The sequence below is a fragment of the Indicator indicator genome, chromosome 14, assembly GCF_027791375.1.
Source record: "Indicator indicator isolate 239-I01 chromosome 14, UM_Iind_1.1, whole genome shotgun sequence".
NCBI lineage: Eukaryota > Metazoa > Chordata > Aves > Piciformes > Indicatoridae > Indicator > Indicator indicator.
This window is the reverse complement of record NC_072023.1, coordinates 9,901,881-9,924,563: the sequence shown is the minus strand read 5'-3', so window position 1 is coordinate 9,924,563 and position 22,683 is coordinate 9,901,881. Positions and strand designations below refer to the sequence as shown.

General features: G+C 49.1%; 1 protein-coding gene across 3 annotated transcripts; it reads left to right on the top strand.

Moving 5' to 3' along the window:
- Positions 1–1,290: 1,290 nt before the first annotated feature.
- TOM1 (target of myb1 membrane trafficking protein) lies at positions 1,291–20,958 on the top strand. 3 transcript variants are annotated; one of them, XM_054386386.1, is made up of 15 exons: positions 1,291–1,342; positions 8,737–8,821; positions 10,473–10,551; positions 10,692–10,841; positions 10,952–11,086; positions 11,342–11,488; positions 12,457–12,573; positions 13,032–13,165; positions 13,780–13,813; positions 14,388–14,493; positions 15,457–15,577; positions 17,926–18,001; positions 20,186–20,245; positions 20,585–20,621; positions 20,724–20,958. In XM_054386386.1, exons 1-15 carry the CDS (start codon positions 1,291–1,293, stop codon positions 20,870–20,872), a joined length of 1,482 nt encoding a protein of 493 aa, XP_054242361.1. In that variant the 3' UTR covers positions 20,873–20,958. The 3 variants fall into 3 exon arrangements, with proteins under 3 accessions (XP_054242361.1, XP_054242362.1, XP_054242363.1); XM_054386387.1 differs by having other exon boundaries at positions 20,585–20,626; positions 20,726–20,958; XM_054386388.1 differs by lacking the exon at positions 10,952–11,086.
- Positions 20,959–22,683: the final 1,725 nt, after the last annotated feature.

Below are 22,683 nucleotides of genomic sequence, written 5' to 3'. Positions count from 1 at the left end.
CTGGGAGGGAGGCAGTCTGATCCCACTTAAGATCCTGACCCATACTAAAGCATCTGCTTTTGGGAATGGCACAAAATCACTGTCTCCTTCCAGCCCTTTACAGTTGAAAGCATGGCAGGTGAAGGGGGAGATCTGTTCTCAAAGGAACAGAAGGGGATGAGCTTTAGCTTTGTCATCTGTACAATGGAAAACTCTTCAAGAGTAAAAAACACACACAGCCCTGGTGTATTGTATTTTTATTAAAATTTGAACACTTTGTATAATCTGTATCTTGTGGTATTTGGTGCTAGCGGGAAAACTTTGGCAACATTTAGCAGTTTTTATATTTTTTGTTATTTCCTTGCTGTTTGATCTAGATTACATTGCAATTATACAAAGAAACTTTTTTTGTACTGTACTTACAATATAATTTTTTTTAACATTTGGAGTATTGTCGTTCATTTCTGGCATGCAATGTGTTTTCTGCTACTGGTGTTACTACTAGTATTTAATGTTTCTCAGCGCAACGCATCCAGTTCTAAAACTCATTAAACTCATTGAGTGCAGGCAAGCCGTGGTGTTGCCAGTAGCACAGGTCACTCAAAACGTCGCCAAAGAGGTCGCTGAACGCTTGAGAACCTTTTTTTGAACGGAGATGAACCAACGAGCACTGCAGGTGCCTTCGGGGCGTTTCTGTTCCGTGCTGCCTCGTCCCTACACTGGTTTGCGGTGTCGTTAAGAGCACACAGGGCTCGGGCAAGCGTGTTCTGACGGGATGTCAGGCGGGGCGGTGTTAAATCCTAATTTGCGGCCGCTATTAACACGTCCCCATTTCCAGGGAATGAGCGTCAGTCCATCGCAGGCTCGGCTGGGGCGGGGCGATGGCTCACGCTTGCAGGATGCTGCGGAACACGGTGCCTCCCTGACCGGCCCGTGTACCCTGTACGAGAACGCTCCAGCACAGGATTACGGAAATCTAGGAACCCATCGCTACAGGCTTTCGTGTATTTGGGGCACGAGTCGAGCTCGGGGGTTTTCTGCACGACTCCTGCGAGGGAGGCTCTCGGATCCTGCTGGCCAGGGACGCGCCACCAACCTTGCCTTTGCCTTATCAGCTGCCAGGTCGGGGTCGGCGAGCGGCGGTGGCACCGCTCCGTTCCTCAGCCCCACGGCGGGGCCAGGGCGGGCCAAATTGGGCGCCCCTCCCGGGCGGCGGCTACCGGCGTCACAACGAAGGCCGGGTGGGATCCGCCCCAGCCCGGCGCGCGAGTCACGTGAGAGGCGGCGTCAGCTGATCGCGGCGCGGCGGCGATGGACTTTCTGCTGGGGAACCCCTTCAGCTCTCCCGTAGGGCAGCGCATTGGTGAGACACCGCGGCCGCGCGCCTCCGCGACCTTCCCTGCCCACCCGCTCGCCCTCCCCTCACCGTACCCCCGGTGGCGCTCGCAAGCCTGCCGGACCCCTTCCTCCGGGAAGCGGCAACCCCCGCCTCCGCGTTGGGACGGAAACTGCATTGACCAGTGAGGGAAGAGTCCCGCTTTGATTGACGGGCACTGCCGACCAATAGCGGACGCGCAGCCGGAGGCGGCTCCGGAGGCGGCCCCACCAGCCAATCCGAGCATGAGGGGGTCTAGGTGGCAAGAAGTTTCCTTACTTAAAGGGGCAGCGGCGGTGTGAGCCACGCCCCCCGGTAGAGCCGAGGCCCGTGATTGGCTCGAGGCCATTCCCACCTGCACCTCTCTGGGGGCTTCGCGGGGCAAGCGGGGTCCTATCAGGGGGCACAGCGGGAATCGCCGATTGTCTGGGTTCCAGCCTGTCTCATTCGGGGTGGGAAGAGGCCGCACTGCCCTGAGGTGACCGGGTTGCTTTGGGCAGATACTTCTGTGCTGGAGGCTGCTCGGGGAATAGGCCTTTGGGGTGGCCCTGTGCAACACACCTAGTCGGATCACTGTTCCCCACCTGAAGGATAAGCACTCTGGGCACACCAGAGATAGCCGCTCACCCAGAGCTTCCCAGCCTTGGCTCTGTGGAGAGCACCTCCCCTGCACCATGAGCCTCCTCACAGAGTTAAGTACCAGCTCCAGCAGTGAAATCAACAGCAGGAACGTAGTGTCCACTCTGTGACCTTGCAGGCCCATGCACATAACAGTCTCGGTTCCCATGCTCAGGTCGACTAGATGAACTCAGGAGAAGGACATCGTCTGAGAAAGTGGAGCAAAGAGATGTTAGTTAGAACAAGGCCATTAACAGTTACACTGGTCTCAAAACAGATGCAGTTCTTAAAATACTTCAAGGTTCTTGTATTCTCATGTTTTATTGTCTAAGTGTCTTTAAGTCGTTCTTGAAGGTTGATGTTGCCTGTTTAAACTCCCCAGCTTGTACTACAGCCATTTGTAAGTTTATGTACTTGCTCAGTTTTGCTTTTTGTCACCTGTGGAGACCTTTGTTCTTCACTGTGAACATCTAGTCCCTGATTCAGTAGGTTTTGGTGTGCTTGCATGGGTGAATGTGCTGCTGTGGCTGGAGTGGGAAGGGAGAAAGCAGCTGCTTCCCGTTTATAACACTGCTTAAATTAGAGCATACCCAAAGCACTGTCCAAATCATGTGAATTTGGAACACTGCAATGTGCCACTCTAGTGTCAGGACAAGATAGGTGAGATGCACTACAGCAATTTGGGGGAAGAATCACCAGGGATGGTTTTCAGTAACTAAAACCTCCTCTTTGATGTCTTCCCAGATGAATATCACATGTATCATGACACTTTCCAGGAGAAGCCATCTCCTGCCCTTTCCATAATGAATGCTCTTTGATTCCCTCAGTGAATGCATCAGATACGTTTTTGTGCTTGGGTAGACGTGATCTGAAGTTATCTTTAGATGTCACAGATAATTTCCTGCCCTCTGGATCTTCTGATCAATATAGTAGCCATATTTTAAGTGAGTTCCCTCTGAGATTAAAGAAGGGGATTTTCAAGCAACAAACCAACAGCAAATAAGAAGAAAAAAGTATTTCAACAGTGTTGTCAAACAGGAGCTTAGACTCCTTAGTACCACAGATGTGACAGTAGAGAGATCTTAATGACTGAGGTTGATCTGGGTTATGAGAAAGGAACTCAGTGTGGAGGACTTGAAAGAGCTGGTGGCTGAAAATATGAATGTTTTGTCCTTTTGAACATTGCCTATCAACATCCTGGGGACAGGGATAAATGCTATCTTCCCCGTTTAATTTGAGACGCGGACATGACTAACCCAAACTTGTTTGGTAGGTCTGCAGCAGCTGCATGTTGAGCCCATGAGCCTGATCACCAAACCTGCATAGCACTGCTGCTTTGGGCTGTCTGCAAAAAGCTAATACTGTGTCCTTGTAAATTGCTTGGGTAAAGTCATGTGTGCCTGGTACAGCTTTTAAAGACTAAAATAGCTTTAGATGAAGGCTAAGGAATAAAAAAAAATCCTCTGTGGCACAATGTAGCGACATTCTCAAATTCCTTCATTAATGTTAATCTAGTAAGTCCCATTTATTTTGCTGACAAGGAAACCGGTGCTCAGATAATCTCAGTGGTCTGTCACAGAATGATTCAGCTTCAGAGGAGTAGGTTTTATAGCTTCTTACACCTAGTCCCAAATTTTTTTCACAAAAGTTGCCTCTGTTACTGTTTTTGAACTGTGATGTCTCTTCCCAAGTAAGATGAATACAGACATGTAAGGGGGTTTTTGGCATTTGGTTTTGTGGTGTGGGTGTTGGTTGTTGTTTTTTTTAACACAGTACTTCTGACCAGTGGGGAAACTTCCAAAGACTGTTGAAGCATCATAGTTTGGATTACCTTCTCAAAAAGGAAATCCACTGCACCTCCATGTGGGAGCTAAGAGATACTTCAAAATGGAAGACCTTATTTCAAGGAGGTGCTCTGAGTGAGAGAATGGAGAGGAAACCATGAATGTGCCTCCTGACCCTGGAATTCTGAAATAACCAGTAATTACAGCAACACTGAAAGAGAAAGAGTGAGTTATTTCTGTGAGTGAGGACAGACAAGGGAGAGAAGTAATGGTGTGGCACGGGGATGGCCAGGATTTTTTATGTTTTGGGAGTTGGTTTAAATATGAGAAGAAGGAAAACCTGAGACTGTAAAGAAGGAACAGTTAAGAGAGGCTTTGGGGTGAGGAAGAGGGGTAGAGACAACACAATATGCCAGAAAAATCCCAACAGCCATTTGGATCCTTCCTTGCAGGTGTCCCTGCACCCCTCTATGAGCTGGGACCTTGGGAGCTGGTGGGCTCCTGTCAGAACCAGATGGGTCCCTGAAAGGTAGTGCTTCTCGAAAAGATGTTGTCTTGTCTTCTGTGCACCCTCTGTATGGAGGACAGGAGAAAGGGTACCCGTAAAAAAGTAATTTGATCCCAAAAAGTTTAAGGTGATTCACAGGAAAGAAGCAGAAATTCAGAGACCCAAATACCCATAGCACTATGTCAGCAGAAGTCTGTGTCCATCACCATCCTTGAATTGAGTTTGAAGGTGTACCTCCGCTCTCTAGAAAGTGCCTTTTCCCCTCTGTCTTCAGAGGAGCAAATCAGCTAAATGGTGGAGTCCTGACTGAGCTGATGCTGACGTTTCAAGGGAAGCAAAAGCATGAGGCTTAGCAAGGAGACTTTGTACAGGAGGCTGACTTGCACCAGGGGGTTTTGAATTGAAGAGAGGCTGGGAGAAAAGACTCTCGTGTTGCTTTCTGCTGAATCTACAGTGTCTCGTGCAGTGAAATGCTCATGCCCTCAGACCTGGTTAAAATGGGTGAAAAGGTGCTTGATGTTTTACTAAGGAATTTAAAGACAGCATGACTGAGCACTGTAAGGATGCTGGTTAAGGGCTTGGCTTGGCTTGGGGGAGGAGCACACAGTTTCTGATGATCTATAGCAGAGCATGTCACAGGCAAAGGGTTGCTCAAGCGGTGCCTGCCCAGTTATGGATGCTTCAGGTCTGTGATGGGGAGCAAAGAGGACAGGAGCCTGTGCAGTAACTTCTGTCCCCAGCTCCTAAACTTTCTTGTGCTGTTGACTGTCCTGCCAGTGTGCAGCTGCAGAGTGGCTGGGTGGGACTGCCAGCCCCACGGTGAGCTCTCCCCTGCCATGAGGGCAGAGACAAGAAACCTGGAAAGAAGCAAAGCTGTGAAATTTACTCATGTCATGAAGCAGTGCACAGCTTCATTTTGTCAGTTATGCCAAGCTCAGAGTTCTTTCCAGATGACAATTCCAGATAACTTTTATTACCTAGTTGCAGTCAGCAGGAGCATTTTGAATGCCAGGCAGGAAAAGAGCTGATGCTCTGGTTCAACCCATACCACAGTCCTCTATGGTTCTGGGTTGATCCAAGCAATTTGTGAAGCAGCAGGCTGGAATCAGAGAAACCCCAATGCTGTCACACCCGGGAAGCCAGACAGGCTGCCAAAACAATGTGGCTTTGAAGTGGCCCAGTGAGGGGCCTCCTGTACATTCGACAGCCAGCCAGTTGGTTCCAAGCTTGGAGGGAGATGGTCCTCATACGCTCGCTGATAACCTTGGTCAGGAGGGAATTATCTGTGGCAGGTCAGGCTCAGCTCATTAGTGCACAGAAATAAATGCTGTCTGATGAGCCCTGCCACGCAGGGTGCTAGCAGGCAACTGGGTCCTGCCTCCTGTTCTTGCTGGGTTTAGGAACTTGCCGCTGTCCCCAGCCATCCTAGGCTCGGATTTCATGAGGGGCAGACAGCTCATGTGCTAATTACAGCTCGTGAAATGGGGCCAGCCACTCTGATCCTTCATGTGACTAATGAACAGGCTTTGTTTGCTTCCTTTCTGCAGGTTTTAGTGAAAGGATAAACTTCAGGATTTCAGAGAAAACTCTGGCATCTCTTACTAGGCTTGGAGAGTCCCTTGGTGCTTGGAAGCAAGCAAGGAGGATTTAAAATGCATTAGCTCCAGCTCTCCTGAGGCCTCCTAGGCCAGGCCTGAATCTGTTCTGGATAAATTCAAGTGTTTTGTCCTTGGGAAATGCCTCATGGTCACGTTCCTGTTTTCCATATGCCCTACTGCTCTTCCAGCTTTATTTTTTTTGAGCCTTTGTTGCAGGATTATGGCAGGCTTGCTTCCTTCCTGCAGCTCTTCGTTGAGCAGCACGTGAACAGGAGTGACGGTAGCAGGATGACCACACCACAGCGTTTTAAGTGGGGTGGTGTGTGTCACTTCTGAGGAAGCCTCATTTTCCAATTAGTGGCCAGCCAGGTGAAGGAGCATGCATGGTTTGTTTGCATTCCTGTCTGTAAAGCAAACCTACTGCCTGACCTTGGCAGGACTGATGTGTTTGGAGGAAAAGGGGTGGTGATGGGGAGCAGGTTACAGAGTGCCACCAAACATAGGGAAGCAAGAGAAGGGTGTTTGCAGGCCCAGTTCTTGTTTGTGTACAATGAAAATGAGGATGCAAAGAGTTGGGGAGACTTGAACAGGAAGTACTTTTCTAAGATTCCATGACTAGATGATTAAAGGTAGTTTTGTTTCATCCTTGATTTCTTCTGTAGCTCAGAGCTTCCCACCAGATTTGGCCCTGTTCCTGAGGTGTGGGGTTCTTTCTTCTTTCCATATGCTGTGTTTTTCTTCAGGGGTGAGAAGAATGAACTTCCTTTCAGTAGAGCAATCCTGTGTGACTGATTCATGTGCTTCATGGACAGAGGCAGCAAACAGCACAGAGAAACTTCTGCCCAGGCCAGGTTTCAAACCAAAGTGTGTCGTGAACAGGGTATGCTGAAGGAGAGTGTGAGTGAAGGCTAGGCTTCGTGATCATGAGAGCCAAATCCATCAGACTGACCTGAGCTGCAATCTGCCTGCCAGCAAGGCTGGCCATGTGGTGTCCCAGAGCAGGAGGGAACCTGGACTTCTGCTACTGTACTAAGTCTGGATCCCACAGGAGCCCTTAAAGAAACAGTTTTTCCCTATGTATTACCACAGCTTCACTCGTTCATTGTTACATGCTATGGTGCACCAGACATGCTCCCCTGTGGCCCACAGCTCTGGATATATTCCCCACCACATCATTCAGTGCAGTGCTATCTCCTGTGCCTTCCTGAGGAAGCTTAGATACATAAGAGACCAGGATTCCCATATAAAATTAATACACAAAGTGACAAAAATTCACCTGAATCAAGAGACCTCTAGAACGTTACAGTGGCTGCCAGAAAGGTGGAAGAGCATCAAGGACATTCTGCCACTCTTCCCTTGTTTGCTGTCTTCCATCTGGCTGTGGCCACAATGTAATCAGCCTCATCACTCAGTAATCAATACTTTATGCAGTCAACAGAAAAGGTGGTGGCTGGATTGTGATAAAATGCAGATAGGTAGCTCCATGCTGTGGTGTGTAATCTGTGGGATGTGTGTCTAAGAGGCTGTGTTACAAGTACTGTGAATAGCTCTCTGCCTGACCCTCAAAAACGGGGCATCCCAAAACATGATGGATATGCTTAGCCAGGCAGGAGTTTAAAACATTTTTTTACTATGTTATGGCTCTATCTCATTACTGTGTGAGCACGCATTTATTTTCATTCTCACAAAGGGATCGTTAGCTGCTAGGTCAAAAGCAAAAAAGAAAAAAGAATCAGCTCTGCAGAGAAAGGGCCTCTCCAAAGGAGTAGAGTACCCACAACATCAAGGGCCAGCTCCAGATTTTGCAGGGACAGCAGTTTTAAAAATGCAGGCACTTCTCTTTAGTTCCCTGTTGGGCCTGCATTCTCCTGAAGAGCACCTGGTAGGTGCTAAACCGGTCTGATTAGTTTTAATTCTCTTGCCCTAGTGATAAGTCAGGCATTTTATAGGATGAGAGAGATGGGAAGGATGGTTCTTGTCCTCATTTTGCCATCTGCTGTGTCTCTGTGTTTTCCCATGGTCTGGAGAGTGCCTGCAGGGGTCCTGCCTGCCCCGCTGGCAGATCTCTTTCCCTCAGCCTCTGGTGATGTCCCTGAGGGTATCAGTCAGTCCAGCACAGCTAGGACCAAGACATGGCTGATTATAGGGTGGAGTCACTGGTGCTCTCAGTAATAGCTCCCAAATCTCTGCCTTGAATAGCATCAAGGCTGACTGAGGAATTCCTAATTAAAGAGCACACAATAAAGAGCTGGAACAATATTGTTTTGAGTTCAGCTTGCAGTCCCCTTCTGTCTATACTCCTCGGAGGCCAGAAGTTCAGGGGAGAAAGGTAAATGTTAAATGAGAGAGAGCCCTGCTTTGGCTGTTTATGTGTGCTGGTTTGCTTTCGTAAGGCTCATGTTAAAAAAAAAAAAAAAGGGGGTTGATTCTTTTGTGTCCTTGATTTGGTGCGAACCAATAATGGTGCTACTGACAGATCTCTGTCGGCATGAGCATATCAAACTCACGGTTTCTGGCTCTAAAGCAACAGAACCAATATGCCCCCATTTCTGCAGCCGTGCAGCAGAAGTCATGCTGAGCCCTCTCCTTTTGCTTGCGGAACACCAGAGACCACACGGTGTGTGATTGTGTGTTGGTAGCAGGAGTGGTAAATTGAGCAAGCGCCCGTCCCAGTGCCGGCCAGCCGTGTGCTCTGCGGTGGTGACACCTAGCGGGGAGCACTAGGTGGCCTGGACTTTGCAGCCGGATTGCCCTCCTCGCGTGTTGTGGTGGAACCAGGGAAGAAGTGTCTGGGCACTGGGGTGAATTGACAGCAGCTCATAAGAGTGCCAGGGCTGCTCTTAGCCTTGCTGTGTCTTGGTTTCTGTTTTCCAGAGAGAGCTACAGATGGGTCCCTGCGGAGCGAGGACTGGGCTCTCAACATGGAGATCTGTGACATCATTAATGAGACTGAAGAAGGGTAAGGGAGCTGGCAGGGCTCACACATCCAGTGGCAGGTCCCAGCACACTCTGTAACACTGCATCCCTAGACTGCAGTGATAGCATACACCGGTGGAGGTAAGAGTCTAGGCTTCCCCAGAGTGCCTTAGACAAGACTCTGCTAGGAGACCTAGAGACACAGCAAAGCTGTCAGAGCATCTGTTAGATGCTTCCTTGTAATCTTTGTGAGCACTGGGAGCCATTCAAACATGCCTTCAGGGTCCCCAGAGAAACCTTGATTCAAGCCAGGCTGCCTCCCCATCTCCCAAAGGCATGTTTGCAGTTTTTCCACTTAGTTTTACTCCTCTTTCATACTCCTCTCCTTCTCTCCTCTGGGAATGCAAAAATCTACAGGCTGGTGGCTGAGGAGGGAGGAAAATCTCAGGCTGCTATTTTGTCCTCTGACTGTGCAAGTTCTGCTGGGGTTCATTTCTCAGGTATTTTCATGTATGGTCACAAAGTGGGTGGGGGAGCCCTTGTATCCCTCTTCCTGCAGGGAGACATTTAGAAATCTGCCAGACCTGTTAACTCTGGACTGGGGATTTGCCAGTGAATTCAACTGGGACTACCTCTTCTCACGGTAAAGATGTCAAGAGCAGCATGTGAAAAAAAAGGAAGGTGCTACATGGAGTAAAGAATGTAGGTTTCACTCCTGCTGTCCTACCCCACAGTGACGCTGACAGGATTAGCAAGCCCAGTTTTCAGCTTCATAGTTATGTGAAAACAAAGTCAAACATCTTTATCACAGATCTGTCACCACTTCTCATCCATGCTATCCCTGCCTCTGCTCACAGTTCTCACTCCCAAGCTGAGGCCATTTGGTATTTCTGTTCTGGGCACCTGGTAACACAGCTGTACCCTCCTGGCATGGTGGGTTCTCCCATTTCTCTGCTAGTGCTCATGCATTTCATCCATCCTGCCCCATGGGCCAATTGCTGCTGCCTTCCTCCTTGCCTCAATGTGTCCATCCCACTCTTCTCCAGCATTGCTGCTCTTCCAGCTGAGCCTTTCTTCTTGTCCTCTGCCAGAGCACTTTTGTTCATTTGTGCCCTCTCATGAGAACATAGTGGGCTGAGACCACAGTGCTTCTCCCCTCTGAGAATGGCTAAGGAGACACTGCTATGCTGCTGCTCTCTTGCCTACCTGCAATATAGGGAAGATTTTGCCACTGCATCTCCCTGCTGCTTTTTAGCCTCCTTTCCTCCAGGGAAATATTGTTAAACAGTTTCTCTCCAAACATCACAGGGATTACTGCAGCTTGCTCTCCTTCTTGTTTCTAACCCATGCCAAGCTTTTTTATGATCTCTTCCTCTTCAGCCTGCCATGAGATTTTGCTCCTCCCCCAAGCAGTGCTTTAACTCTGCTCTCTGTTGTGTCCTGTCCACCTTGAATTGTTGCAGATGTCAGCACAGAGGCCTCCAATTTCAGTACCATCACTCATCAGCAGGACCCTACTCCTCTTGCAGAATCACAGACAGAAGCTGCTTTACCAGTCATTGCTGAAAACATGATGGGGAAACTCCTCTGCTGAGTATGAGGAATCCAGAAAGAGTGGCTGGTTAGCTTTGTTTCTTTGTGCAATGAACCTCTCAACCTTCTAATAATCTTTTTTCATATGATTTCTCCTGCAGGCCCAAAGATGCCTTCCGAGCCATTAAGAAGAGAATTGTAGGCAATAAGAACTTCCATGAAGTTATGCTGGCTTTGACGGTGAGTGGTCAGGTCTCTTCCTCAGCTTTGTGGTATCCTGTTGTAAAACTGAGTCCCTGGCTGAAATGACACAAGTACCTAAAGCCAGCAAGGCAAACACATGTAGGCAGAGAAGGCCTAATGCTTCATTGTCTTTGAAGGTCCTGGAGACATGCGTCAAGAACTGTGGCCATCGCTTCCATGTCCTTGTGTCCAGCCAGGACTTTGTAGAAAATGTCCTGGTGAGAACAATCCTGCCCAAGAACAATCCACCTGCCATAGTGCATGACAAGGTGCTGACCCTCATTCAGGTGAGCCGAGAGGTCAGTGCTGTGGGGCAGTTCAGGGAGGTTTGTCGTTAGGTGTCTGTACAGAAGGCTGCTGTCAATGACAGTGGGCTGTACTATCTTCTTCTTCCCAGTCCTGGGCCGACGCCTTCCGCAGCTCCCCAGACCTGACTGGTGTTGTTGCTGTCTATGAAGACCTGAGACGGAAGGGCCTGGAGTTCCCCATGACTGATCTGGACATGCTGTCGCCCATCCACACACCACAGAGGGTATGGGAGCATTACTGAAGGGGAGGTTGTTGGGCAGCTGCCATTGTGCATCTATGAAGGGACTTCAGGAACTCTAGCTTGTGTTTAGAAGGCTACTGGGGAGTAACAAGCTCCAGGACAGCCTGTTTGCTGAAAGAGCTATTGAAAGTACATGCAGAGTTCCCATCAACATTTCTCTCCTATTTGCACTGCCCTATCAGCTATGAATGTCTGACATCTCCTTCTCTCTTTGATATTTCCCACCTTTGTCTGTAGACTGTGTACAGCTCCAACATCCAATCAGGACAGAATTCGCCTGTGGTCAACTCACCTCAGCAGATGGAGTCCATCCTCCACCCTGTCACCCTGCCCACTGGGAAGGGAACATCCAGTGACTCTCCCATCACACCCACACCAGAGCAGGTGAGTTGGACATGTGCCTGGTGGTGCTGGCGATTCTTCCTGCGTTTGGTGGCTGTTTCACAAACGCTGTTCTGGGACTGCTGTCTTGGTCCTTTCCCAGCCTCTGTCCTCAAGAAGCCATTCCTCTAAAGTACAGTCCCTTGAGAGCTCCCCAGAGCTCCATTGCGGTCACAGTGATGAACTGGGATACCACAAACACCAAATGATTGGTTATGTTTTCCCAACCAGGGCAGGCAGAGGGAAGATCTCCTGGCTATAGGGAATTGGGAAACTTAGACACACAGGTTTGCAACTTTGTAGTGCAGTACAGCAGAAGCTTAATTGAAATCTCCTTATCATCTTTGTTTATCCTGCTTCACTGCTGAATTTATATGAATCAGTGCTGTCTGACTGTGGTTTCCAAAAGCCAGGGCTTTCACACTTGTTTTCTCACCCTGACTGCCTACAACACCAAGTTCAGCACCAAACCTCCAGCTGTCAGTGAGTTGCATCCCCTTGCAGAACAGAAGGTAGAAACCCTTCTCAAGAGGCTCATTAGCATCTTGTGAAACCAGAGAGATAAAGCTTCAACTGCACACTTGGCCAAGGCTCACCTTTTGAATGGGAATTCATTTTTTTGCACCACTTTGGAAATGAAATGATTTGAGTGGCTGCCATATGGGGTCTGCTAGCTAGGGAGGGATTTGAATCATAACAGCAGCCTGTGCTGGCTATTAAAAATCAAGGCTAGGCTAGTGGCCAAAGATCTCAGGTGAGGGCCTGACATCTGTTCCTATCAAATGAACCTTATGGTAATTAATGGACCTTCCTTCTGCTGGGAGCTCCCAAGAGCCCAACTGAGTGCTGACAAATGAGCTCCTCAGCAGCCATTCTCTTTGATACACCCGTGGTGCACTGCTGTTCAGAGCTACTTCATCTGTCCCTCCAGCCTTCTCAGGAAAAGCTGTCACTTCCCCTCCCATTTGCAGGTCGGGAAGCTGCGCAGTGAGCTGGAAGTGGTGAATGGAAATGTGAAGGTCATGTCGGAGATGTTGACAGAGCTGGTCCCATCCCAGGCTGAACCTTCTGACCTGGAGCTGCTGCAAGTAAGGAACGCTAGCAGCAAGGAGGGCTGACATGTGCAGCTTGATTTAGCAATGACTTGGTGGACTGAGGTATGACACATGCCAGGCATGAGGAAGAATTGCACTGCACAGTTTAGTGTGGGGCTTATTAGGATGTGACGGAATAAGGGAGACACAGGGAAGGTAGAGTTTCAGTGGTCAAGCGAAGTTGCACTACTGAGGCTGGAATGAGCCCATATGGGGACTTGTAGTCACCAAGGGCCTTTCTTTCTGGGTGATGTGCTACATAAGAGGCATACAATTATTGTCTGTAAATCTCAGACACAGTTTATCTCTTACTCTAGTATCTGTTGCCCTTCAACTCTTGCTGATAGACTCCAGTAGCCTCTGGGGTCTCTCTGTCCTAGTCAGACTTCCAGAATCTGTGAGTGCTCAGCTTTAGCCTGACCAGGGTGGTAACTTACCCTTGCTGTGAGCAGGAGCTGAATCGGACATGCAGAGCCATGCAGCAGCGTGTGCTGGAGTTGATTCCTCGTGTCCTCCATGAACAACTCACTGAAGAGCTGCTCATCATCAATGACAACCTCAACAATGTGTTTCTGCGCCATGAAAGGTACCTGTCTCCTTCCTTCTCTGTCCTGTTCTTCCACAAGAGTTTACTGCCCCTTGAAGGCCTTCTATCTCATTCTTTTGATCTGCCCATGAATATAATGCTCAAGATGTATCGGCCTGTATCATCCATTTTTGAGAAAAAATTCCACTTTTGCTGATGTGTTCCTGTCCCTTCAAAACTGCTGTGTAAGTAATGGATGGAATATAAAGACATCTCTGTGGCATAAGCCAGAAGAACGAGGAGGGAGCTGCATGAAAATACTTGGTTTTCTAGCTCTGAGGCAGAAAGGACCTGCCCATTTTTTCCGTTCTATTTCATAAAACCCATCTCTTAAGCTAGGATGAAGCCTGGATAATTTAGTCCCTGTGTCTGTAGAGAGAGTTGGGTTTGAAGTAGCTCTGGAGGATCACGAGAAACTTCTTCACACCATCTCTGAGGAGGCATCAACTCTGCGAGCTTTGTTGTTGTGTCTTTGAGGGAGAATTGGACCCTGAGCCATGGTTCACTTTTCCCAGCACATAGGAAAGGGCAGACTGTGCCAAGCCTTACAAGAAATCTCCTGGCCTGTGGATGAAGAAGCACTACTGAAATGCATCCTGTCATCTTTCTTGCAGGTTTGAGCGTCTTCGGACAGGACAGCCTGTTAAGGTAACTCAGAAGAACTTCCCCTCTGTGCAGTTTGATTTGTGTCCTGCAGGTCCAGGAGTGTCCTGCTGGAGTGAGGCTTAGTCTGCCCCACTTACAAGCTGTAGGCTTTGCTCTTCTAGCCCAGCTGCACCAGGCCATGCTGGTGTGCAGGACACTCCAGTTACCACTGCAAGCCTCTCCCTCCATGCTAGTGGGAGCCTTTCTCTCACCCAGAAAGCAAGAGGAGATCAGCAGCAGTTAACACTTTCCTCGTATTGAATGTTGAGAGGCCCAAGTACCTTATGAGCCTCCCTTTGTCCTCTGAGCATTGCCCTGTCCTCTGAACCAGCACTTACCCTACTTACTGACATCCAGCAGAACTGGGAGCCTGGCTACCAAGGCATGTTCTGCCCCAAGACACTATTCCCATCCAGTTCTCTGATTGCTGTCCTCCTCACAAGGAAAGGCTTCACACCTGATGTATTTTGATGGGTACAGAAAGGCTTCCCTCTCCAGTGTTCAGTGAGATGGGACTGAAGGGTTGGTGTGTCAGGCTTCAGAAACTCTATCTTCTTTTGGTTTTTTTTCTCCAAAGGCACCAAATGAGGCAGAGAACAGCTTGATTGACCTGGGGCCCAGTAGTCCTGCAGTGAAGCAGCCTGAAGTCACCAACAACCTCTCCTCTCAGCTGGCTGGAATGAGTATGCTGCCATGCAGTTTTCCCCTCAGTCCTTCTCCTTTGCTCCTCTTGGAATCCTTTCATGCCCTTGAATCATCTCCCAAAATTATTTAGTCTCATTCACAAAGTAACCTAGAGAAATAGGGTGTTTTATCAACTAATAAACATGTCATGGCATATGTCCACACCTCATGTTGTGTAGGAGGCAGATGTGGCTTAAGAAGGACCTCAGCAATAGGCTGTGGCTAGGGACTGGGCCTTTCAGCAGGACAGGGGAGAAAGTTGCTCCCTTTGCAGTGCCTAACAGCAGTGTAGTAGCCTGTGTGGTATCAGGGTGATCATTGTGGTTTGGAAGAAGAGAAGCACCTGAGCTGTTCTACAAATGCAGCCATAAGCATCTTGGGCTCCGAGCCCAGGATTTGACAGGTTGTTTACTCAGAAAGCCTGAGATGTCCTGAGAGTTCTTCAACACATACCAACAGCCTACATAGATAACACTGACTGAAACTCTTGCTAACTGTGAGCACATCCAGTACTGCATGGATGCACCTACAGAAAACTGGCAAGGCTGTTTTTACAGACAAGCCAATTAAGATGTTTTTCTTGTCAGGGATTTTCAGATTATGCCTGCATCATGAAAATCCACTCATCTGTCTTAGAGGTTCTTGCCCAGGGCAATTCCCTATCTGAAATGGTCAGGAATATCTAACCTTCAGCATCAGTGCAGTAAATTGATGTTGCTGCTGCTGCCTGAGACTGAGCTAAAAATAGCTGCTGAGCAGGCAAACAAACTGCTTTTGTTACTTCACCCCATGACAGTGCACACACGCATTAGACCATGCTGCAGCTGAGGGGCAGGACAGAAGAGTGGGCCTAGAGCAGTTTAGCCTGTTCTCATGTCGTCTTTCCACCCAGCACCCTTCAAGCCCATGACCCTCCATTTACTGCTGTGTGCTACCTGCTCATCCTGCTCTCTTTCTCACAGACCTGGGCTCAAGCAGCATCAGTGCAGGGCCACGCACCCTCAACACCTCTGGCAAGCTGGAAGAAGAGTTTGACATGTTTGCCCTGACCCGTGGCAGCTCGCTGGCTGAGCAGCGCAAAGAGTGAGTGTAGCAGCCCAGTGTCCTGTCCTGCCTTCTGGCAAGGTGGGGCTCAGGGCAGCTGGGGCTGTGACCCCAACCAGCAGCACTTCCTGGGATGTCTCCCAGGAGGATGTGATAGAAATGCAGTCTCCTGACACAGAGTGTTTGTAGGATGACCTCTGTGTTTCCAGTCCTTCCTGATGCCTTCACAGCATCCTCCTGGACATGGGGAGAAGGAAGTGATCTCTATATGCTAGGGTGACCATTGTCTGGAGATGAAAATGTGAAGTGGGACTGGCTGAATTTCTTTGTCTCTGAACTCATTGTGCCCTCTCTGGGCTGATGTTGAATTTGGGAATTGCTGAATGGATGCAGCCCAATGGAATATTGAACTGGGGCAAAGGAAGTATGCAGTCAATTGCTGCTTGCCAGGGGGGCACTGCTCTGTGCCTCAGCTTCCCTGTTGGAAAGTGGGACTGGTAATTCTTCCTCCATAGTGTGTAAAGCACTAAGAGTTGACTGTCCATAGTACTGGGTGAACTGAAGAAGTCTCTTCCCTACTGCAAAGAGTGGATCATTGAATCTTGGTCCTGGGAGGAGCCCACAAGAGCTGTACTGACCAGATCCCTTTGGCTGGAGACTGGCTGCTTTGTTTTACATTGTTTTGCCTGTCAGAGGCATCCACTGCTCTCCATCAGTTGCCAAGCAGTAGAGTCCACAGGCTCATGGCTGCCTCCAGCCCTCAAAGACCCACTGGAATGCCTTGTTCTGCAGTTGGGCAGTAGCACCTTATGGTCTCTTAATGAGGTCTCCTTTCATTCCTCTTCCTCAGGCCACTTCTGGTAAAAATGGTGGGGAAACTTATGGCCTTAGACACTGGATGTGTTTTGCCCATGGGTTTGCCCACCACTTCGCCTGTAGGGTGTGCTGCCTGAGGACAGAGGCAGTCTGGGACAAAAACACACTGGAGCCAACAGCACCCAATCTGGGGCTGAAATCTGAGCCACTGGTATGTGCTCAGTGATGGAGGCTGAGGGAGATCTGGGCAGAGGTGGAATCATATCCTTTCCATGGTGGTGCAATCCTCACAGACTGTGGCTTGTGATCTCTGCACAAGTAAGACATCTTCTATTTATTCCTCACTGCCCTCCATCTGCCTGCACTTGCACTCCTGCCAGGTAGCCTCTACTCTCACTGGCTCAGGTTTCCCATTTCACTCAGCAGCCGCTGCTCTCAGTGTCTCTGTCAGTTTCAACAGACCCATTACCCTGCTGCTCCTGGACAGGACCTGCTGGCAGGAGACACAGGCAGAGCCAGTGGGGTTTGTTCCTGACCCCCTTGTGCTTCATGTGTGTCTCAGGAAAGCAGTGCTTGAAACATCTCAAGCCTTTCCTGCCGTTCTTCCTCATCAGTGGCATGATAGCAGCGTTGTACTTCATCCTTGATGCCATTGTCCACAGTGGCCCCTTCACTGATGAGCACTTCTTTGAAAAGTTCGAGCGCCGGTGGCCAAAGCCCTTGGCCCCCAACAGAAACAGCTCCACTTGATGGTCTGATGGATCAGCAAAAAAGGGCCCTGGAGCAGCTGGAGAGGAGACATTTGGAAAGTTTCTGGGAGAGGCTTCATTCTTCCAGCACAGACAGACTTTTTTCATCACTCTGCATGGATCAAATGGTGATATGTGGCATTAGCATGTGTTGTAACAGTCTAGAGGGGACACAGGAATGGGTGAGGGTGATTATGAGTGAGATGTGTCTGTGTGTGGAATGAGGTTGCTATAATGGTGTACCTGGAGACCTTGAAGCAACATTAGGCTCTTCTGAATATCCATTCTCACTTCCTATGTAGCGTAGACCAATGAGTCTCTGCCACCATCGTTTCTTGAGCAGTATCAGTTTAAGAGATGTTTTTTGAGCTGTGCTTGTGTCTGTGAAGGTAGATAAGTAAGGCTTGTTGCTCAAGTCCTTTATAAAGTAGCTGTAATCTTCTGGTCAGTCTGTGTTAGTTGCCTCTTCTGCAGTCGGCCTCAGAGAAGTGTCACGAGTGATGTGCCATGACACCTAGCTCTGTTGTAGCTCTATGTTCTCCTCTGTTGGATGGTTGTTTTCATATGATGCCTTGTGTTCCTCCTGTTGTGTGCCAGGGCTGACCTGTGGTATCCCAAAGCGATGCTGCAGTGAGTAGCTCACTCTGTTTTGTGGTCAGATATACCTTTAGTAGGTGTTTTGCACACCTTTCTAGAAGCTCTTGGGAGCAGAATGACAAGAGGTGAAAAGTTGTGCAGTCAGAAGCACTGAATATATGTTTAGGAGCATTCCACTCTTAGGCATCTCATCAGCCTGTGTGTTATCTAACTTCATGCTTTCAGGGTAAAGTACGAAGATCCCCAAGCCTCCAAAGGACTTGCTGGTGCCCTGGATGCCCGGCAGCAGAACACAGGAGTGGTAAGTGGCCACAGAGATTTTAGTGCATCACTAGGAAGGAGAGTGTCCTCCTTGCTCACTAACACAATAAATATGTAGTCTGATTGAAAAAATCAAGTATCTAACATGACTTGATAATAATTCCCAGTCTCCACAGCCTGCATTTCCTACCTGAGGTATAGATCTCATTCTTTAAACCCCAGAGACAGGGAACTATGTGAAGTCTGGAGTTAATTCAGTCAGTAACAGGATGGCTTCCTTAGATCTGCAGGGAAATTTCCATCTGCAAATGTATGTTTTATTCCTCTTCAGCAGGTTTCCAAGTCCAGTTGCCTTCCCTCTGCAATCAGAGAAGTTGCCACCAGTACTAATATGTTCTTTTCCCAACCCTTAACCCACTGTGTCATGTCTCCCTTACTCTCTGTGATAGCAGCTTTCAGTGCAGACTCTTTCTCGATTAGGGGGAGTCTGGTGCCTCCAGTGATGGAGCCCAACTGACTAAGTGGATGATGCGGCAAGGAATGGTGAGATCGTGGAGCACCAGCACGGGGGAAGGAGGCTGGGGCTGATGAACTCGAGGTGGCGCTGGCACAACATGTGAGAATGCACAGCAGACATCAACAGAAACAGCAAACCGAAGTGGAGCAACCTTGGTCTGGGCCAATAGTGAAGACCCAGGGTTAGGAAGGAAGCAGGCAGAACACCAGTTCTTCCTCAAGTAAACATGTCTGCAGGAAGAAATCCTAGGAGCTCTGAGGCCAAGAGAACATATGCCAGTCTTGAACTAGATGAGGGTCTGTTTTGGAATGGGTGTCTGGGCAAAGGTAATAGCCAGTGGCATTATGAGGAAGGCTGCTGCCATTCATTCCAGCTGCAGCCTCTCCTGCTCTGCATGAGCTGCCCCATTTGGAGGCTCTGGCTTTTACCCTGTTCACAGTCTTCTCCTCTGGCTAAAGTGATTGACCCTTCAGGCTGTTGAATTTGGTCTTTTAGCAGCAGGAATTCCTGCAATTACATCCCCTCAGGTACACTGAGACTCTCAGGTCTGAAGCTTGTTAGCCTGTCTTCTGGAATGGGCACTGCCGAGACTGATGATGTCTGCTCTAGGAAGGTTCTCCACATGCTGTCCAGTGTGCCTGAATGCACTTCTACCCCAAAGAGTTCCTCTCTGGGTAGACAAAGCCAGCTCGCTTTGAAACCTGCTTAATCTCACACACCCTCTTCCATGCCTATTCATCCATCTGCCAGCTGTTTTAACCATCTGAACCCGAGCCCTGGTCTGGGGAAATCTGCCTGTCCTTGATAAGAAGGGGTAGTACTTTCCCTTGGTCTTGCTCTTCCCCTGAGAGCAAGGGACCTATACATCACAGGAGGCTAATAAATAAATTCCCATAAATACCCTCTTGTGCTTCTGCTTGTGGAGCCTCCAACAAGGGCTGCTCTTTGCTCAGCTTTGTTCAGAAATTTGTGACTGGAAAAGGCTCTGGGGTTTTGAAGTGGACCTGGTTTCCTTCAGGGCTATCTCTGTCCGCTAGGAAGGAGCCTGTTTGGTGCTTAAATTGGCCAGGGACATGAAGTCATCTGAGCTATCCCTGTCCCTCCTACTAGAAGTAAAATGTAATTGCAGAGGATTTTCTTTCTGATGGGTCTGTTTCTGTAGTTTGATGAGATGTCAGCTCCTGCTGTGCTCCGTGATCCTCCTACCAGATAATTACTTCTTGGCAGGTGTCTTTCCTCCTTAATGTAGTGCCAAACCTGCCGTACCCAATATCTGCATCATTGCAGACTTTGCCATCAGGCTGTCCCTGGTTTGTAGAAGAGAGGAGGTGTAGAGAAAAGCATATCTCTTGTTCCATGGTTGCCTAACACAAGCAGTCAGCGTCCACTGTGAGTCCACCAAAATGGAAAGCCTGGTCCTGTCATAATACCCCAAAGCCAACCACCAGATGCTTTATGACCCATGTTCTGGAAACTCTGCATGTCTGGGTGGGGATGGGGCAGAGGAAGCAGGTGAGCGGTGGCATTGGTAGCTGGGAGAGCTTTGCAATGGCACTGGTTGAGTTTGGAAGGACCTGAGCTGACTGAATGGTGGAGTGAGAGGGTTAGCTTTTGGCTTGGTTTGGTTTTCTTCTTTTTGGCAGAGTGTGTTTCCTGGAACATCCTCTTTTTTTCTTGGCCTCATCACTCTTTGCATTTGTGTCCTAGGTGCCGGTTCCCCAAGCCAATTTCATGGAAGACATAGAAAAGTGGCTCTCCACTGATGTGGTAAGTGAGGGGCTGCTTTTCTGGAGACAGCAGTCCTGCCAGAGTTGTCTGCAGGGATGGATTTTAGGCAGTACAACAGCTCTGGCACTGCTGAATGTGTGGCACAGGCTGCACAGAGGGAAGAGGGGAGGAACAGCTGAGAACACAGGGATGCTACATCAGTATAATTAGCCTTCTGGGAGGCATAGCTAATGAACTGAGGCTCAGGACCACTCTAACATCTGTACTGCAGAAGTGGGAGAAGTGCTATCAGGTCTGTCTCTATTCTGACAAAGCCATATCTGTGGAGGTGCCTTTGGATACATTACTTCTAACCATGCTCTTCTCTTTCTTCCCTAGGGAGAGTCAGAGGATGCAAAAGGGGTCACCAGTGAAGGTAAGGCTTGCCAGCCAACACCCTTCTCCAGCTGATGCTGGCAGCACTTTGGCTCTTCCACAGACCTCCCTCCTTTCTAATGCTCTTCTCTTGCCCTTGCAGAGTTTGACAAGTTTCTGGAAGAGCGAGCAAAAGTTGCAGACCGGCTACCTACCTTGTCCAGCTCCTCAGCAGGGACGTCCATCTCCCCTCCTGCTGCCAGCCATCACAGGAAGCAAGCAAAGGAAGATGATGCTATGTTTGCCTTGTGAATGCTATGGACTGGTGTGCTGTGGAGCAAGAGGCTGTGTGTGCTGTTTTGCTTGCCTCCAAGCAGGGGCTAGCAGGGGAAGGACTCTGTCCCCTTCCTTCATTTTATTCCTGTTTTCCCTTTGAGTTGTTTTTATTTTTAAGTTGCTTTCAGATAATCTTTGTTGTGTTTAGGGATGTCACACCATAGACTTGTGAAGGGGGTTTCAAAGCTGCTAAAGAATGTAGGAGTTCAGTGGGCTTTTTATTTTTCTTTCTTTTTTGTTCTTTTTTTTGGCACAGTATGGGCTAAGCAGAAGCTCCCTATCTTCCTCTTCAGTGAGGTAATTAGAGATCTTGTCCAAGAAACAGGAGAGGCTGCAGTCTGCTGCTGAAATCATTCCTGCCTGCCTCTTTTCTAACACCATCCCTAGAACAGATCTCCATCCCTCTCCCTGCCTGTGTTATACTGGAAAGCATGGGGATGCAAAGCATTACAGGTGGCAGAGGAACTCTAATGGCAGAGGGGCCTCGTTGCTCTAGTCTCTTTTGCACAAGTGCTTGTGGTATGCAACACCTTCCCACTCACAGCCCCTTCTTTTCCTCTTCCTTTCCTCCCTCTTGCCATTGGTTCATCCAGAATCCTGCCCACAGCCTGAATGTCTCCGTCACAAGACCCCCGGTTACCAAAGCCTCTGGCTGCACAGAGCTGCGAGCAGTACCTCGGGCGAAGGAGTTGTCTGCTACGGGCTAGGACGTGCCTTCAGCCACCTCTCTGCAGTTGATTTAATTCTCCATTTATTAGACTTTTCTCCCCTCTTTCCCCGATGTGATCCCACCTCCCTCTCTCACTTCCACTGATGCCTTCCACCACATTGTGCCACAGTGTGGGGAGTCTCCTTGAGTCTCTGATCAGGCCAATGCTATAGACTCCCTCAGGGTAGCTGTGTGTGCTGGGACCGCAGAGCTGCGTTCTCTAAAGCAGGAGGCCCTTAGGCTGGTACTGGTGTATCAGCAAGAACATGCTGCTGCTGGGGTGGCTTGTTCAGCTGGTGAGCACAGAGGTGAAGTGAAACATCAGGCATCTCATGCCAGCAAAGCAGCCCTGCAGCATCCAGCAATCACAAAATCATAAAATGGTTTGGGCTGGGTGGGACCTTAAAGACCACCTAGTTCCAGCCCCTGCTATGTGCAGGGATACCTTCCACTAGACTGAGCTGATCAAAACCCCACCCAACCTGCGGCCTTGAACACTTCCACAGATGGGGCACCCACAGCTGCTCTGGGCAACCCGTTCCAGTATCTCATCATCTTCATGGTTAAAAATTTCTCCTTCATATCTAATCTAAGTCTGTACCTTCTTTCAGTTTAAAACCATTACTCCTCTTCCAGTCACTACACTCCCTCTAAACAGTCCCTCCCCATCTTTCTGTAGACCCCTTTAAGTGCTGGAAGGCTGCTATAAGGTCTCCCCAGGCCTTCTCCTTTGCACATGGGGACAAAAACCCTTCTAAGCAAACCGCACATGCTGCCCACTTGTTGAAAGGCAGCCAGGAAGGAGGGTTCCAAGCCCAGGGCTCCTGCTTGTGGGATTTCTTGTTTGAGTGTGGGAGAGCTGCCTTTTTCTATTGCACATTAAAGGAGCAAAGTCTTGAGTCTTCCTCTCTTTAAGATGTGTGTGTGCTACCAGTGCTGGAGAAGGGAGGGGAGGACCATGTTGGGGAGAAGAGGGGAGCAGCCATATTTGCTTTCCATGGAAGAGCACGGGCACTATGTCACTGAGAGGAGGCACAGTGTGGGGGCTGAGGGTGCTGCAAGTCAAGACGGGTGCTCA

Bases quoted from the DNA above. Each gene is read 5' to 3' on its own strand.
- TOM1 (XM_054386387.1), top strand. From the start codon at position 1,291: ATGGACTTTCTGCTGGGGAACCCCTTCAGCTCTCCCGTAGGGCAGCGC. The intron at 10,552-10,691 runs GTGAGTGGTCAG...TTGTCTTTGAAG, and splicing joins AAGTTATGCTGGCTTTGACG to GTCCTGGAGACATGCGTCAA. The intron at 11,489-12,456 runs GTGAGTTGGACA...TCCCATTTGCAG, and splicing joins TCACACCCACACCAGAGCAG to GTCGGGAAGCTGCGCAGTGA.